The sequence below is a fragment of the Lithobates pipiens genome, unplaced genomic scaffold (genome assembly GCF_037356315.1).
Source record: "Lithobates pipiens isolate NorthernLeopardFrog02 unplaced genomic scaffold, aLitPip1_a1.2 Scaffold_18, whole genome shotgun sequence".
In the NCBI taxonomy this organism is placed as follows: domain Eukaryota; kingdom Metazoa; phylum Chordata; class Amphibia; order Anura; family Ranidae; genus Lithobates; species Lithobates pipiens.
In genome coordinates, this window is record NW_027507758.1 from 599,118,244 (window position 1) to 599,135,176 (window position 16,933).

Below are 16,933 nucleotides of genomic sequence, written 5' to 3' on the forward strand. Positions count from 1 at the left end.
TGGGCCCCTTTACCACGATCCCACAACGGGCCCTTTCATATGTTCTGCAGTGAGCTCCCTTCCTACTGTATTGGGGCCCCCCAGGGTGGCAGAAAACAAGCAATATATGTCACCAGCATACCAAGAAAATATAAGGGTCCAAAGCAGTGGGAGAACTATCAGGGTTGCAAAGGTTGTCTTGCCACTGGGGCCCTGGTGTTCTGCCACTGTGGGGTTCCCCAGCCTCCTCTTGCTGTCCTGCCCCTGCTATTGACAGCGCTGCTCTGGCATCTCTTGGAATTTACAGGCTGGTTCTCCTGTCCTAAGGACGGGAGAAATCAGTCTGTTTTTTCAATAACTGAGAGTCCTGGTGGAGTCCTTCCTGCAACTCCCTCTTCTCCCTGCCAATGAGGATGCAGGGGAAGGAGCAGATCTGGCGGCCATGGTTGTGTGAGCGCTCGCATTATGCAGCGTCAGCGAGCAGAGGGAGGGGGAGGAATCACCCGCAGGAGCTGACTGGGGACACTCTCCCTCTCAGTAGAGACTGTGTTATTCCAGCGACGGCTCAAGTAAGATCCGGCGCATCCGCTACGAATGCAAACAAAAAGACATTGCCTTTTTGTAAAAAAAAAAAAAATTTAATTGGGGGGGCAGGGGGCACATGGTGGGGCACAGCATAATGTTGGGGGGTCAGGGCCCCATCTGGCCCCCCTAGTGATGCCATTGGCCATATGTGTCAAACACAAGGCCTGCAGGCTGAATCCTGCACTTCAAGCCATTTCATGTGGCCCTTGCACCTCTTCTCCGGCACCCCCCTAGTCTCTGCCCCCACATTGTCTCAGCAGTTTGCAGCAGAGAGGAGGACAGAACGCCTCCTCCAGATCCTGCACTTTACTTTAAATACAAAGGAGAGTTTTGTCCCTGCCCCCATCTCAGCAGTTGGTAGCAGAGAGGAGTCCAGAACTCCCCCCTCCATATCCTGTACCTATCTGTGCAGCCACAGCACCCACTTGTCCCTGCTACCCCTGGTCTTAGTCTTTAGTAGCTGACTACAGCCCTCCTCTGGTCCTCCTGCAGACCCTGCACTTTCTGCTTCCCAACTCAGCCCCAGATTTTTCCAGGGAGTGCACTGTAAAGTTGGGGGGGGGGGGGACTTTTGATGGTGGGTGGGCTTTTGACACCTGATGTAAGGTGGGGGGATGTGGTGCTCTGGACATCTAGTCTTACAGATACAACCGGCCATACGGCCAATGCAAGCCCACAGTAAAATTGAGTTTGACACCTCTGGTATAGACACTTATTGTTAATGATTTACATGGCTATACCTGCAAAAAGGGCCAGCATGAAGTGATCAGGCCAGACTTCATTCCCTGACTAGTGATCCACTTTAAGCATACCTCCCAACATTTTGATATGGGAATGAGGGACACCTACTAGCAAATGTATGTAGGCATAGGACACGCCCTCCTGCCACACCCCTTAAAGGAGAACTAACCAAGAAAAAAAAGTTTAATTAAATCCACAAAGGTTTTTGTTTTTTTAATATTCCTTTATATTGGCTTTTAAAATGTACAAATGCAGCAATTTAGAAATTGGATGAAAGGTTTAGCACTGGGAATCACTTTTTGAAAGATAAATAGTGCATTTTATATACAACTATATAGATCAGACCAAAATGAGGGACAAATGAGGAGGACAGAGGGACGTTGCTCCAAATCAGGGACAATCCCTCGAAATCAGGGACAGTTGGGAGCTATGCTTTAAGTAAGTTTGTTGATCTAGGTTTACCGGCCCTTTAAAATGTAAACTGTCCTCACATTTATTATTTTGAAGTTTTAATCAAAATGTAAAGGTTTGACAATCCCGTGCAGATCATAGAGGGAAGCTGTGCAGGTTAATGCCTTTTTCCGTACACAAGCCATATGCCTTGAATAAGACGCCATGTGGCTGCGATGAAAATTTCAATTAACCGTGAAAAAAAGAAAAAAAAATCCATCCATCGAATCCCCCACGGGCTCCCCCCTCCCCCCCCCCATAACTAGCCTAAGATGACAGCTGCCCGATCGTCGGGGACAAATACCAAACCGAGCTGTTCATTAAACTTTAACACTCAAACGAGCCGCGTCTGGATGTGCGCGCAGGGCGCCGTGCTCCGTCAAAGAATTTGTCCTTATCACATCTGACTTTCAAAAACGCCCGTGTTTAGAATGTGATTATTGCTTGTGGGAATTCGCCGGGTTTATTTTCGGCTGCGGTCATTAAAATGTGATGGGAAAAGATGCAAAAATAAATAAATAAATAACGTGACGCGGTCTCCGGTGAGAGGCATTAAAGCAGATGATTGTCCTTTTTAGTGTCATGTGGTGTCAGCTGTTCGCTCATCTGCAGCCAAACAAACTTTCTGAAGAACTTTTCTAGGCAACGATTAAAGTTTATATGAGAGTTACTAATGTGGATAAGGAGATGCCCGCACTGCGCTAAAGTCAGGGGGTCTGCTCAATATACCTTTAGTGTCCCTCTGCTTAAAAAAAAATCATAGTTCAGTTATAGATGGAGCCTGGTGGGATGAGTCAGTGCCTGGCTACTTACAAGTCTTGGACACTACAACAGAGAGACCTCCTGACTATTATTCCCGGCTCTGACCACCTGGGATTGTTTTGGATGTCTCCATCCATCTTTGTGTGTTCCCAGCTCCTTCTGTTATGTTCTCCTTGATAAAAGGACAATAAAAATCCAGCAGGTATGGTGGGAACCCCTCATAATGGGCACAGCAGGTGTACAGACCTGAGAACTCATCTCGGGAATGGTGGAAACCCCTCATAATGGGCACAGCAGGTGTACAGACCTGAGAACTTATCTCAGGAATGGTGGGAACCCCTCATAATGGGCACAGCAGGTGTACAGACCTGAGAACTCATCTCAGGAATGGTGGTCATAATGGGCACAGCAGGTGTATAGACCACGGAAATCAGATCATAGATGGTGGGAACCCCTCATAATGGGTACAGAAGGCGCACAGACCTGGAAACTCAGCACAGGGATGGGTGGGCACCTCTCAAAATGGACACAGCAGGTGTACAGACCCAATAACTCGGCACAGGGATGGTGGGAACCTCTCATAATGGGCACTGCAGGCGTACAGACTGGAGAACTCATCTCGGGAATGGTGGAAACCCCTCATAATGGGCACAGCAGGTGTACAGACCTGAGAACTTATCTCAGGAATGGTGGGAACCCCTCATAATGGGCACAGCACAGCAGGTGTACAGACCTGAGAACTCATCTCAGGAATGGTGGTCATAATGGGCACAGCAGGTGTATAGACCACGGAAATCAGATAATAGATGGTGGGAACCCCTCATAATGGGTACAGAAGGCGCACAGACCTGGAAACTCAGCACAGGGATGGGTGGGCACCTCTCAAAATGGACACAGCAGGTGTACAGACCCAATAACTCGGCACAGGGATGGTGGGAACCTCTCATAATGGGCACTGCAGGCGTACAGACTGGAGAACTCATCTCGGGAATGGTGGAAACCCCTCATAATGGGCACAGCAGGTGTATAGACCCTGGAAATCAGATCATGGATGGTGGGAACACCTCATTATGGGTACAGAAGGCATACTGGAAACTCAGCACAGGGATGGTGGGGGCCTCTCAAAATGGGCACCGCAGGTGTACAGACCCAGGAAATCAACACAGGGATGTTGGGAACCCTTAATAATGGGCACAGCAGCTGTACAGACTTGGGAACTCAGCACAGGGATGGTGGGAACCTCTCATAATGGGCACAGAGGGTGTGTAAACCTGGAAACTCAGCACAGCGATGGTGGGAACTCCTCATAATGGGCACAGCAGGTGTACAGACCCAGAAAATCAGCTCATAGATGGTGGGAACCTCTAATAATGAGAATAGCAGATGTACAGACCCAGGAACTCAACACAGGCATGTAGGAACCCCTGATAATGGACACGACAGGTGTACAGGCCTGAGAACTTACCTCGTGAATAATGGGAACCCCAAATAATGGGTAAAGCAGATGCACACACCAAGGAAATCAGCTCATGGATGGTGGGAACCCCTAATAACCCCTCATAATGGGTACATCAGATGTGAATACCCAAGAAAATAGCACAGAGTTGGTGGGAACTCCTCATAGTGGGTACAACAGGTGTACATTCCTAGGAACTTCGCTCATGGATGATGGAAATCCCTCATAACGTGGGAGCAGAAGGTTTTCAGACCTGAGAACTCAGCAAAGTGATGATGGTAACCAGTGGAGGCTGGTCGTTTTTTCTTTGGGGGGACACAAACAGCCAGCCCCCCCGGAGGACAGTCGGGACATTAAGGCCCCTCACTTACCCCCTATCTAGGAAGCTAGCGGGAAGCATGTCTGGCAGCTTTCTGCCTCCTCTTGTGGTGTGGATCACGACGGCTTCCGCAGTGTATCCCCCCCCTCCTCCTAGGTGTCCAATAGGATTGCCTGACCTTTCAGGCAATTGGGAATGGGTATCAGACCCGCGCTTCCTGATTGACAATTCAGTGTTAGAAAAGTGAATATTCATTTGATTTGCTAACACACCTGGGTGGGCTCCAAGCGCAATGCTCTTTGCCACGAGCCCACGCTATTTTGAAGCTATAATTCATGCGCCTGCATGAAAGGGGCTGGACGCATGAATAGGGGGTAGCCGCGGCAGCCGTGATTCATCATATTGGAGATAGCGTGGATAGAGGGGGGGCGACAGCCGTGCGCCCTTAATGAATGAACCGCCCCTGGTGGCAACCCCTCAAAATGGGCATAGCAGATGTGTACATCTCGGAACTCAATGCAGAGGTCACCAAGAAATATACATTCTGTTCATCTTCTTTTACATACCAAATATACATTATTAGAAGTTGTATCAAAGTGTTTGCCCCCTCAGATCCCCCCTAGATAGACTGGAAAGATCTGATTGGTCAGTTTTGCCATGTTTGTCCTGGCTGCGTCCTCCTGTCCTCTGGGGAAGCTCTGCGTCCAGGAGACGAAAATGAAAAACAGACTTCTATATGTATGACTTGCGTTGGATCCCACAAAGTCTATTCATCACCCGGCCTCTCCGGCTGTCACGCCTTGTAGATGAGAATCCATTCCATTCTTTATCCTCTGCGGCAAATTCAAGCCATTTATCATCAAGAAGCTTTTTCCGGGAAGGGAAGCCTGGCACAGGTTAGATGAGATTTAGGGTCTTCTCCAAGGCTGTCTTCTAGGGTTGGCTCTCAAATGCCATTGCTCCTAATTAGTAGACATCAAAAATGTCCTAATTAATTAGATAGAGCAGCTTAAGGGATTGTGGTCCACGGCGACAAGACAAAATGCATTCTCATACAGAACTAACCGTTTTATTAAACCCCTTCAGCTTCTGTTTGTTCAGTAATAAATCTGCCATGACTTACATTGGAAGTCCATCCTATCACTAACTAAGCTTAAATCTGCCCCCACCCCCGTCTAACTCATATACCAGAAGGAAGATACTTACCTGTTCTCTGGTGATCTGGTGCCCTCACATGACATCACAGTGGCCGTTTTCTGGGGAGAGAGCACACAATGGCTGAAATGCGTGGGTGGTGACATCACACATAGGTTTACTATGAGGCATCCATTGTCAGCTGTGTCTCCTCTCGTCTGAAGCTGCCGCTGCGAGCCAATCACATGACCAGAGCAGAGCACCCTGAGAATAGGTAAGTATAAGCATCTTACGTCTGCAACAGTGGTCCCCCATCTGTGGCCTAGGCCAGATGCAGCCCTTCGCTTGCCTTTACCTGGCTTTTGGTCACTAATGCAAACAATGGAGGACTGTTTCTCCTACAGATACCAATGATGGGGCACCCCTCCACCCACTGACACCAATGATGGGGCACCCCTCCACCCACTGCCACCAATGATGGGGCAATCCTCCACCCACTGCCACCAATGATGGGGCACCCCTCCACCCACAGACACCAATGATGGGGCAACCCTCCACCCACTGACACCAATGATGGGGCAACCCTCCACCCACTGACACCAATGATGGGGCACCCCTCCACCCACTGACACCAATGATGGGGCACTATTCCTGCTAATGTTTCCAATGGTGGGCATCCCTCCACCCACTGACACCAATGAAGGGGCACTATTCCTCCCCCACCAACACCAACAATAAGACACAATTCTTCCCACTGACACCAATAATGGGGCACTATTTATCCCACTGACACCAACAATGGGGCACTATTCCTCCCACTGTAACCAATGATGGGGCACTATTCCCCCCACTGACACCAATGATGGGGCACTATTCCTTCCACTGATACCAATGATGGGGCATTATTCCTCCCACTGATACCAATGACGGGGCACTATTCCTCCCACTGATAGCAATGATGGGGCACTATTCCTCCCACTGATACCAATGATGGGGCACTATTCCTCCCACTGACACCAATGATGGGGCACTATTCCTCCCACTGACACCAATGATGGGGCACTATTCCTCCCACTGACACCAATGATGGGGCACTATTCCTCCCACTGACACCAATGACGGGGCACTATTCCTCCCACTGATACCAATGATGGGGCACTATTCTTCCCACTGATACCAATAATGGGGCACTATTCCTCCCACTGATACCAATGATGGGGCACTATTCCTCCCACTGATACCAATGATGGGGCACTATTCCTTCCACTGATACCAATGACGGGCACTATTCCTCCCACTGATACCAATGATTGGGCACTATTCCTCCCACTGACACCAATGATGGGGCACTATTCCTCCCACTGATACCAATGATGGGGCACTATTCCTCCCACTGACACCAATGATGGGGCACTATTCCTCCCACTGACACCAATGACGGGGCACTATTCCTCCCACTGATATCAATGATGGGGCACTATTCCTTCCACTGATACCAATGACGGGGCACTATTCCTCCCACTGATACCAATGATGGGGCACTATTCCTTCCACTGATGCCAATGACGGGGCCCTATTCCTCCCACTGATACCAATGATGGGGCACTATTCCTCCACTAATACCAATGATGGGGCACTATTCCTCCCACTGATACCAATGACGGGGCACTATTTCTTCTACTGATACCAATGATGGGCCACTATTCCTTCCACTGATACCAATGATGGGGCACTATTCCTTCCACTGATACCAATGACGGGGCCCTATTCCTCCCACTGATACCAATGATGGGGGACTATTCCTCCCACTAATACCAATGACGGGGCACTATTCCTTCTACTGATACCAATGATGGGCCACTATTCCTCCCACTGATACCAATGATGGGCCACTATTCCTCCCACTGATACCAATGATGGGCCACTATTCCTCCCACTGGCACATTTACTACTCCGACTGGCCACAGCCTGGTCCCCCTATAGCCTGAAGGACAGTAAACTGTCCCTTTGTTTAGAACGTTTAGTGACCCCTGCTCTACAGGGTAGTTAGTATAGGATTAAAAAAAAGGTTGGGAGCAAGTTTAGATATTCTTAGTAATAATAACCTGGACTTTAAGAGAAAAAGGGTAACACATGTTTGTCTTGGGGACACACTAGGGGGAGTCTCAAAATGTAGCCACTCCAGTGTAGAATCCACTTCCAGTCTACAAGTGGCATTGACTGAATACAATGTAACAATGTATCATAAATACATTGTAAACTCCATTCATATTCGCACGTCTACAAAGTTACGCGATTTCCAGTGCAACTTTGGAGGGCAACTTTGTTACGACTTTTGATGCAACTGTACATCCTATGGAACAAAGCCGCATTAAAAGTCGTACCGCAACTTTAATTCGCACCGTTTGGAACCGGTGCCATTGAAAAGAATGGGGTGCAACTTTGATGTCCAAAGTCGCCTGACAAATCGCACAGGTGTGGATTGAGCCTATGTTTTTTCTTAAAATAACAAACATAGTGTACGTATCAGCCTCAATCCTCCTCTTCTGGGGTCTCTCCCCCCACTGGCGCTGATGGCTCCACCCCCGAGTGCCCCCATTGCAAACCGCTTGCTGTGGGGGGCACTTGTAAGTGCTCGCTCCTGAGTCCCACTCTGAGTGTCCTAAATAAACACAGAGTGGGGCTCAACCCCACCCCCACCCCCTCGTTACTGGCTCTGATTGAAAGCAGCTCTGATTGAAAGCAGTGGCAGCCTTCATCGCGCCTTCTGAGGCAAACAAAAACATGCATCTGCTTAGGTTGCCATGAACAATGAATGGCAATGCAAGCCTGGTGTGCATTTTTCACGCATTCCTTGAGCATACACAAATGGGCAAGTTCGGCTGGTGGGGTTTTTTTTTTTGGGGGGGGGGGCAAACGACCACCTCCCCCTCTCGGCACCTCAACCCCCCCTCGCTTGCTTGCTGTCTGCTTCCCGCTTCCTGATTGGCCAGGAGGAGTATTATAATGTTACTATAGGGAATAATAATTCGATATTAAACACACCTGGGTGGGCTCGGAGCGCATTCTCTGTACTCCTAGCCCACCCTATTTTGCAGCCTTTTAGAGCCTCTGGCTCTAATCAGGTGCTTCAAAAAAAAAACACCCGCACCCATTGGAATTCATACATCCAGTGTCCTGAAAGGGGCCGAATGCATGGATATGGGGGGCGGCGCCCGTGCGCCCTTAATGGACGGGCCGTCCCTGGTTCACGGAACACTTAGATGAGAATGGAGCCTGGGGCTGATGGGTGAGAGGTACTTGGGTGTCTTCAGAGGATGGAGAGTGTTGCAGCATTGTGGTGACTTTCGCCAGAAGTCCATAGATTCTGGAGGAGACGGGGCAGTGACACCGCTGCATAAGGGACATGGAGAGCTGGTAGTGGAGAAACAGCAGTACACTGATCTTCCCAGTGAATGGGTGTGCAGGTGGGGGCGTGTTAGCACAAGTATGATCATTGGAGGAAATTAGAGGATGGAGAGTGTTGCAGCATTGTGGTGACATTTTCCAGGAGTCCATCGATTCTGGAGGAGGCGGGGCAGTGACACCGCTGCTTAAGGGGCTAGGAGAGCTGGTGTTGGAGAAACAGCATCACAGTGATCTTCCCAGTGAATGGGTGTGCAGGTGGGGGTGTGTTAGCACATGTATGATCATTGGGGGAAATTAGAGGATGGAGAGTGTCGCAGCACTGTGGTGACGTTCACCAGGAGTCCATAGATTCTGGAGAGGGGGAGGCAGTGACACCACTGCATAAGGGGCTTGGAGAGCTGGTAGTGGAGAAACAGCAGCACACTGATCTTCCCAGTGAATGGGTGTGCAGGTGGGGGCATGTTAGCACAAGTATGATCATTGGAGGAAAAAATGACCACACTGGGATGAAAGTGCTCTCATGCCTAGCGTGGTCAGTTTGGAAAAGGTAATTAGAGGGGATGGCAGGGTCACCAGGGATTTTGCACAAGGGAAACAACACAAAGAGAACAGGATACTTTCTCATACAAGTACATGGTCTAGCAAGAATATACCAGGAATAGGAAATGGGGTGACATCTTCTTTATTCTTCCAATCTTTGGACAGGTAAATCATGATATAAACATGTGTTGTCTTTGTATTTGCTCTTTTGGCTTCCGGGGGGGACCAATAAAGAAAGTTTATTTGGTTAACTGAAAAATACATTAAAGAAAAGACAGAAAAGAACTGTACACTGTAGCAGAATTTCTGAGCAGCATCCACATCAAATTGTCCACCCACGGCCCCCCGGAGAACAATGGAACCGACTAATCCTTTCTATACACGCCACAGCGCACAGATAATTCCGCAACACCCTAAGCGCAAGTGATCAACAGATTAGGAACGTGTGACAAGCGTTGCAATTTACGGGATGAAACTCCCTTAAAGCCGAACTCCGGCTCTAGCGTCAACTATGGCTAAAAAGGTAGCAGGGGCAGACTGACCATTTGGCCACTTGGGCACTGCCCGAGGGCCCGGGGGCCACTAGGGGGCCCCATCAGGGTGCCAGCCTCAGTAAAACCAGGGACAGTATGTAAAAATCTGTGTTTTTTTTACATCTGTCTTCGAAATGTCCCTTACCGACATCCTTTTGGTCTAAAAATCCTGAGACTATAGCTGCCCCACCTCTCCAGTACCTTCTCAGCCAATAGAAACATGTCTGTGTATACTGTGTGTACATTTATATGTATACTGTGTGATTGTATACTGTGTGGCCCCATAATCTCTGATTGCCTGGGGGCCCCGTAATCTCCTATTGCCCAGGGGCCCCATGAGTTGTCAGTCCGCCCCTGTATAGTAGTGATGGGATCAGGGCTAGGGCAAGGGAGGGGCAGGAGGGAGGGATGCCCCAGGTGCAGTGTTTTTAGATGGAAAGCTATGGTGAAATCTGTACGTGGGTAAGAGAAACGGAGGCGCACTTTACAGAGGAGAGAGGGGTGATTTGTCATCTTCGCCCTAGGTGCTGGGTGGCTTTCTTCCGGGTGGGGTGGTTGACTTCTGGCCTTCTCTTAAGTCTTGCACAGTTGTGAAAGCTCCTCTCCTATACTGAAATGGCCTACTCTTAATTGCTTCTGCATTAAAAACTGTAGCTATACTGATTTTTAGGTATATGAGAGCAACAAAATTTGGGAATTTCGGTGAAATATGCAGCCAGGGAGGCAGCAACGCACAATGATGTCTGGTGGATAAACCATAATTGTGACCATATATATTACATAGTGACAAAATACATACACTATAATATAGAAAAACAAGGAAACTTTAATTCCATAATATAATACATAGTAGTATAGAAGCATAGTAGTATAATAGCATATCAGCATACCAACATAATGATGACGTCTTGATGACGAAACGCGTAGGGAGTGGCCATAGAACGTCTTCACACACTCTCGATCAGGGCATGGCAGCTCGTTTATATCGGCACCTGCTACAATTTTGTTACTGTTGCATATTGTTCTCATTGGCAAATGTGAGTACAACTCTAGTTTTAATAAATCAGCCTTTTAAACAATATCACACTATGGACATTCCTCTCTTCTATATGGGATAACCCGATAGAGTGCCAGAATATGCCAAAGGAGAAAGGTTCCAGTTGAATCCTCAGAGCTACACATGGGGCTTACACTGTGAAAGCGCAACACCCCAGGGGGGGTAGGGCATCCAGTGAGTGCAAAACTATTACCAGCATGGATAAACTCACTGGCACCTTCTCCCAGCACATGTGTTTTTCTAGTTCTCTTTTTTTGGATTTCATAGGCCGATTTTATACGCCACTTTTTTATGTAATAGCACTTATGTATGTAATAGCAAGCATATTAATATATCATATTTTCCCTTCCATTGGGTCAGAGGGCTAGCGGCATTCCTACACTTTTTCTTCCCATTTCGCAAAAGTTATAGCGTCTACAAAATAGGGGATAGTTTTATGGCATTTTTATTATAATTTTTTTTTTATTAGTAATGATCGCGATCTGCGATTTGTATCGTGACTGCGACATTATGGCGGACACATCGGATCACTTTTGGCACTATTTTGGGACCACTGTCATTTATACAGCGATCAGTGCTATAAAAATGCACTGATTACTGTGTCAATGACACTGGCAGGGAAGGGATTAAACACTAGGGGGCGATCAAGGGGTTAAGTGTGTCCTAGGGAGAGATTCTAACTGTAGGGGGATGGGCTTCCACTCACATGACAGCGATCCCTGCTCCCGATAACAGGGCGCAGTGATCTCTGTCATGTCACTAGGCAGAATGTGGAAATGCCTTGTTTACATACGCACTTCCTCGTTCTGCGGCTCCGTGACACGATCGACGGGAGACCGGCTGACATCAAGTCCCGTGGGAACGGTCACGCTGTACGTGCATGACCCGCTAGCCCCGCCAATTAAAGTGGACCTACAGGTACGCCCATTTGCCCACCGCTGTCATTGTGCCGACGTATATCGCCGTGCAGCGGTCGGCAAGTGGTTAATGCGTGTCTCATTAATAGACATCATTTGTATTCAAACTGGTAGAATCCAAAAGAACATGTTATAGGTAGTATATAAAAGTAGCATAGAAGGCATCAGATAGCCCGACGCGTTTCGTGGCTACGTTGCCACTCGAGGAGAAGATGCAGTATAGATGTCTATAGAAGTATTAAAGGTAAGTATTCGATAGGATAATAATTAAAAGGAATAGCACAAGAGTGAGTCCCCCACTCATACTTACAGACCAATCATGAATCTGGGCACGGGTAATGGAGGGCAAGGGCCGGCTGGGTGGGTCATTAGCCCCGGGAGCTGAGGCAGTGATCCCCTATAACACTGATAGAATAATCAACATAAAAAGGCACTCCCTGGGAAAGGAATCCCCTATATGTATATATATACACACAGTGTATTAAAGATATATATATATATATATATATATATATATATATATATATATATAAACAGAGGTGACCGATACTTTCATACAAACTGATTTTTACTTGTAATCAAAAAGTGCCGGAAAGGTTTGGTCCTTAAGTGGCTGGTTACTAATAACTAATTGTGAACTTGGTCTCCTTATCCATCAGTGTCATGTCTGCAGAGGACGCGCACTCACGCAGAAGAACGACTGTTCAAGAGCCTATTCAGAGGGTATAATCGATGGTCCAGGCCAGTACCAAATACCTCAGATGTCGTCATTGTCAAGTTTGGATTGTCTATTGCCCAGCTCATAGATGTGGTGAGTGAAATACTGATCAATCCTCTAAACTGCTAATGTCCTTCATGATGGCCAAAGTATTTCGGCACATGAATCCCTTTTCTCAGGTTAGTTTTGAGGGGCCAACCCACTCAAATGGCTTTAACCACTTCCCGGCCAGCGCACGACGATGTACGTCGACAGAATGGCACGGGCAGGCATATTGGCGTACATGTACGTCCAATATTCGTTGCCGCCGTGCCATCGGGAGCGCGCCGCCGGCGGCGCGCTCCCGCGCTGGTCGGGACCCCCGTGAGTCCAGTCGCGGGACCCGCGGACTCGATCGCCGCGGGCATCCCCGCGATCGTCTCACGGAGCGGCCGAATGGAGGAAATGCTGTATAAACAACATTTTTCCATTCTGCCTAGCAACTAGTGACGCTGATCTCTGCTCCATGTGATTGGAGCAGAGATCAGTGTACACTAAATGAAAGCCCAACCCCCCCACAGTTAGTAACACACCCCTAGGAACACTTAACCCCTACACTGCCACCCACTGGTTAACCCTTTCACTGCCAGTGTCATTTACACAGGAATCACTGCATTTATATAGCAGTGATTACTGTATAAATGACAATGGTCCCAAAAATGTGTCAAAAATGTCCGATGGGTCCCCCACAATGTCACAGTCACAATAAAAATCGCAGATCGCCGCCATTACTAGTAAAAAAAAAAATAATAAAAAATTATTAATAAAAATGCTATAAAACTATCCCTATTTTGTAAACGCTATAACTTTTGCGCAAACCAATCAATAATCGCTTATTGCGATTTTTTTACCAAAAATATATAGAAGAATACGTATCGGCCTAAACTGAGGGAAAAAAATGTTTTTTTATATATTTTTGGGGGATATTTATTATTACAAAAAGTAAAAAATAATGCGTTTTTTTCAAAATTATCGCTCTATTTTTGTTTATAGCGCAAAAAATAAAAACTGCAGGGGTGATCAAATACCACCAAAAGAAAGCTCTATTTGTGGGAAAAAAAGGACGTTAATTTTGTTTGGGAGCCACGTTGCACGACCGCGCAATTGTCAGTTAAAGCGACGCAGTGCCGAATCGCAAAAAGTGGTCTGGTCTTTGACCAGCAAATTGGTCCGGTCTGAAAGTGGTTAATGATCACTAGAGACGGGCCGAACACCCCCATGTGATGTTCACAGCAGAGCTCCCGAAACAAGGGAACTGTTCTAACCCGAACGGAAAAACCCCATTAAAGTGCCCATTTTGAAGGCTTGTATGCAAATAATTGGCCATAAAAGAGGTATGGGGGTCAGGGTACTGCCTTGGGGGACATGTATCAATAATAAAAAAAAAAAATACTAAAAGCAATAATTTTTTCAGAAGCAGTGATTTTAATTATGCTTAAAGTACAACAATAAAAATTAAAAATGTGTTTAAATATAGTGCCTGGGGGGTCCCCTTAATGTGCCTGTAAAGTAACGCATCTGTAGCATTCATAAAACAAGCTACAGCAGAAATTAAATTTCTAAATAAAAAAAAAAAGATTTAAATCACATTTAAAATGACCCGCAGTTGCAATTTCTGGCACCCGGCCATTAAAATTATTTTTTTTTAAACCGCACGGGGTCCCCCCACAGTCCATACCAGGCCCTTCGGGTCTGGAATGGATTTGGAAGGGCACCCCATGGCAAAATGTAAAAAAAAATGGCGTGGGGTCCCCCCCAAACTTCACACCAGAACCTTATCCAGGGCATGCAGCCTGGCAGGTCAGGAAAAGGGAGGTGGGTGCTTTGAGGCCAAGGGGACAAGGGCCTCTTCCCAACAACCCTGGGTTGTGATTGTCGGGATCTGTGGGTGGCGGGGCTTATTGGAATCTGGAAGCCCCATTTTAACAAGAGGGCCTCCAAATCCTGCCTGCCCCCCCCCCCCCCGCATGTGAATGGGTATTGTGTACACAGTACCCCTACCCATTCACCAAAAAAAGTTTTCAAAAGTAATAAACACAAGAGACAATTTTTGACAAACCCTTTATTCAAAAATAAAAAAATATTGTCCCTCAATGTAAATTCATCATCGATCTCAGTCCCGCCAGACCCGAAAAAAAAAAATGCTTTTGGCTCTCGCCATTTGTTCACTCTATGGTTTGACATTTCTTATATAGGCAAAGGGCAGCGGCACCTGGCTACATCACCCGGTGGCACCGGCCCTTCTGATGTCACGTGCTGTCCCTGCCCCAAAGCACCCACCCCCTCATGTTGAGGCAATGTGGCCTGGTATGGTTCAGGAGGAGGGGGGTGCTCGCCAGGCCGCATGCCTGGATAAGAGTTTGGGTATGGATTTCAGGGGGAGACCCCATGCCGTTTTTTGTTTTTTTTATTTTGTTTTGGGCTTCCCCTCCAAATCCATACCAGACCCAAAGGGGGGAAACCCATTGACAGCTGGTGACTCATCGGTTGTTAAGGATGCCACGGCCGGCTTCCCAACCTCACTCTTTAACAACTGGCTTACACTGCGCCCTGATTGATAAAATGACAGCAGAATGCACTAGGGGACCTGAGTTAAGGCTTGTTGAAGACCAATGTCTCCCGTCAGCACTAAAGGCTGGAGCCTAAGGCTCTGTATTAAAACCACGATGGAGTGAATGAGCCTAAGGCTTAATCTGCAAGAAGCTGATTTTTTATCAACCAAATGAAAAAAATACATAGAACAATTTTCTCCGCTTTGTTACCAGTCAAGCCCTCCATCCTGGTGTAAGCAGTGGACTTGCTCTTGGGAGGAGTTATGCAAATATCATATTGATGGGCAGTGCTGGGACAAGGTCATCTAGTGCCCAGTGAAAAAATGACAAATTGCCAACCCCCCCAAGATGTATGATCACTATGTATCAGCAAACCCCCCCCCCCTTCCCCCCAAAAAAATAAAAAATTGAACACTAATCTGCATGCTTACCCCCTAAGCATAAATTGCCCCTCATCCCAATAAAAATTCACTCTCTCCTAGTACAAATCCTCTCCCCCTCAAATTTCCCCTCTAAACACAAATCCTCTCCCCACTCTGAACCCCTCCAGCACAAATTCTCTCCAATCCCACAGAGCCCCCCCCCCCCTCAAAAAAAAAGTTTCCTCCTACCACAAATACCCCGAGTCATCCCCCCACCATATGACCTTTACTAGCACAAACCCCCAAAACCCCCCTCCTAGCACAAATCTTCTCCCCCCCTCCCAATACAAATCTCCTTAAAACACCACTCCTAGCACACCTCCCCAAATATTCCCTCCTTGAACAATTTATATTTCCCCCCCTCCCCCAATTCCCTTTCCCAACAAAAGTCCCCTCCCCCTAACCTCGTTGTGTTGCCCCCCCCCCGCCTCACATGATACCACTGTGCCCAGGGCAGCCACCCCTCCTGCCCACCCCTTGTCTTGGCCCCCGATGATGGATGGAGGCCAGCCTGGTGGAGTGGTGGATCCTAGGCAGGATGTTATTGCATGCAGTCCACCCTAGGTAAAGCCCAAATGCGACTTTCAATACACTTTTCTTTTTCTAAATCTATAGCTTTTCTGAATAAAGTCCCTGGTGATCCTACCATGAAGGTCTTTATTCAAGAACTTCCTGTTATAGGGTGAAAATACTCAGTCCACTGCAACATACATAACGTGGGCTGCAAAGTACCACATTGGAAAGGGTCGAATGGGCGCAGAGCCTTCATCTCTAAGAAGCCTAGAAAACCATTTGGCTGGGGTTGGGTGTTACGTAGTGAATGAATGAATGATTTGTATAGCGCTGCAATTGCGAACGTAATCGCCTCAAGGCGCTTGATCAGCTGTGTTCTAGCTTCTTAGAAGAGGTAGGTCTTGAGTTTTTTCCTGAACGCCTGATGGTTTTCTTCCATACGGCTGTAAGTCGGTAGACCGTTCCATAGCCGTGGTCCTTGGACTGTGAATCTTCGTTCTTCCTTTGATTTGTAGCAGGATTTGGGAATGAGGAGGCGGTTTAGGTTTGGATGATCGAAGACTGCGGTTGGGTATGTAGTGTGTTATCTTCTCATGAAGGTATTGGGGAACATTTCCTTGTATGCATTTGTGGGTGAGGCAGAGGGTCTTGAATGTGATCCGATTCTTTATGGTTAGCCAATGTAGGCTCCTCAGGGAAGGGGAGATGGATTCCCAGGGCTTTTTCCTGTTATCAGTCTTGCCGCTGTGTTTTGGATGAGTTGTGAGCACGCAAGTTGATATTGAGGTAGTCCTATGTAGAGGGAGTT

The 16,933-nt window shown here is 47.5% G+C and overlaps 1 protein-coding gene across 1 annotated transcript in view; it reads left to right on the forward strand.

Annotated features, from left to right (window-relative positions):
* CHRNA2 (cholinergic receptor nicotinic alpha 2 subunit) overlaps nucleotides 1-16,933 on the forward strand; it is a 165,238-nt gene that overhangs the window by 65,111 nt on the left and 83,194 nt on the right. Inside the window, exon 3 of the mRNA XM_077489225.1 lies at nucleotides 12,541-12,692. Within this exon, the coding sequence (XP_077345351.1) occupies nucleotides 12,541-12,692 (152 nt within the window). The remainder of the gene's footprint in view (nucleotides 1-12,540; nucleotides 12,693-16,933) is intronic.